This window comes from Elephantulus edwardii, unplaced genomic scaffold, assembly GCF_000299155.1.
Source record: "Elephantulus edwardii isolate Elephantulus edwardi_28Jun2011 unplaced genomic scaffold, EleEdw1.0 scaffold00027, whole genome shotgun sequence".
NCBI classification, from domain to species: Eukaryota; Metazoa; Chordata; class Mammalia; order Macroscelidea; family Macroscelididae; genus Elephantulus; species Elephantulus edwardii.
This window is the reverse complement of record NW_006399777.1, coordinates 17,928,690-17,929,508: the sequence shown is the minus strand read 5'-3', so window position 1 is coordinate 17,929,508 and position 819 is coordinate 17,928,690. Positions and strand designations below refer to the sequence as shown.

Below are 819 nucleotides of genomic sequence, written 5' to 3'. Positions count from 1 at the left end.
CCATCTTTCTGAGCATCATGTCCTTCTCCAAGGATTAGTCCCTCCTGGTCACAAGCCCAAAGTATGTGAGACAGAGCTTTAAAATCCTAGCCTCCGAGTTCAGTGAACGGCCTGTGAGGATTAACATGCCTGAGTTTTATTGTGACTACTGCGACACGGGTCTCACTCACGACTCGCCATCTGTGAGAAAGACACATTGCAGGGGCAGGAAACACAAAGAGAATGTGAAAGACTACTATCAAAAATGGATGGAAGAACAGACTCAGAGCCTAACTGACAAAACAACAGCTGCATTTCAACAAGGAAAGATACCTCCTCCTCCGTTCTCTGCACCTCCTCCAGCAGGTGCCATGATCCCACCTCCACCCAGTCTCCCGGGCCCTCCTTGCCCTGGTAGGATGCTAGCGGGGCCTCCTATGATGCCAGTGATAGGTCCTCCTCCTCCTCCTGGGATGATGCCAGTGAGACCTGCTCCTGGACTGAGACCACCCATGAGGGACCACATGCCAATGATGCCTGGGTCCCCAATAATGAGGCCCCCTGCCCATCCCGTGATGGTGCCCATGCAGCCAGGAATGACTCGACCAGACAGATAAGGACAGAGTGCAGCTTCTTTGTATCAGTTTTATGTTACCTGTACTACTTCCCCAGGAGATCCTGGTGCTGTGACTGTGGGTGTTTTCTAACAGCACAAAGACGACTTGTTCCCCTTTTCTATCACAGAATAGTTTGAGTGGAGTAATAGGTAAAAGGATTTTAAAAGCAATTTTTGTGTTATGACATGTGAAAATAAAATTGTCAACTCTTAGTAAAAAAAAA

At 48.4% G+C, this 819-nt stretch overlaps 1 protein-coding gene across 1 annotated transcript; it reads left to right on the top strand.

Moving 5' to 3' along the window:
- The first annotated feature begins 125 nt into the window (after positions 1–125).
- On the top strand, positions 126–596 carry LOC102859640 (U1 small nuclear ribonucleoprotein C-like). The gene has a single exon (XM_006883380.1). The coding sequence runs from the start codon at positions 126–128 to the stop codon at positions 594–596; it is 471 nt and encodes a 156-aa protein (XP_006883442.1).
- Positions 597–819: the final 223 nt, after the last annotated feature.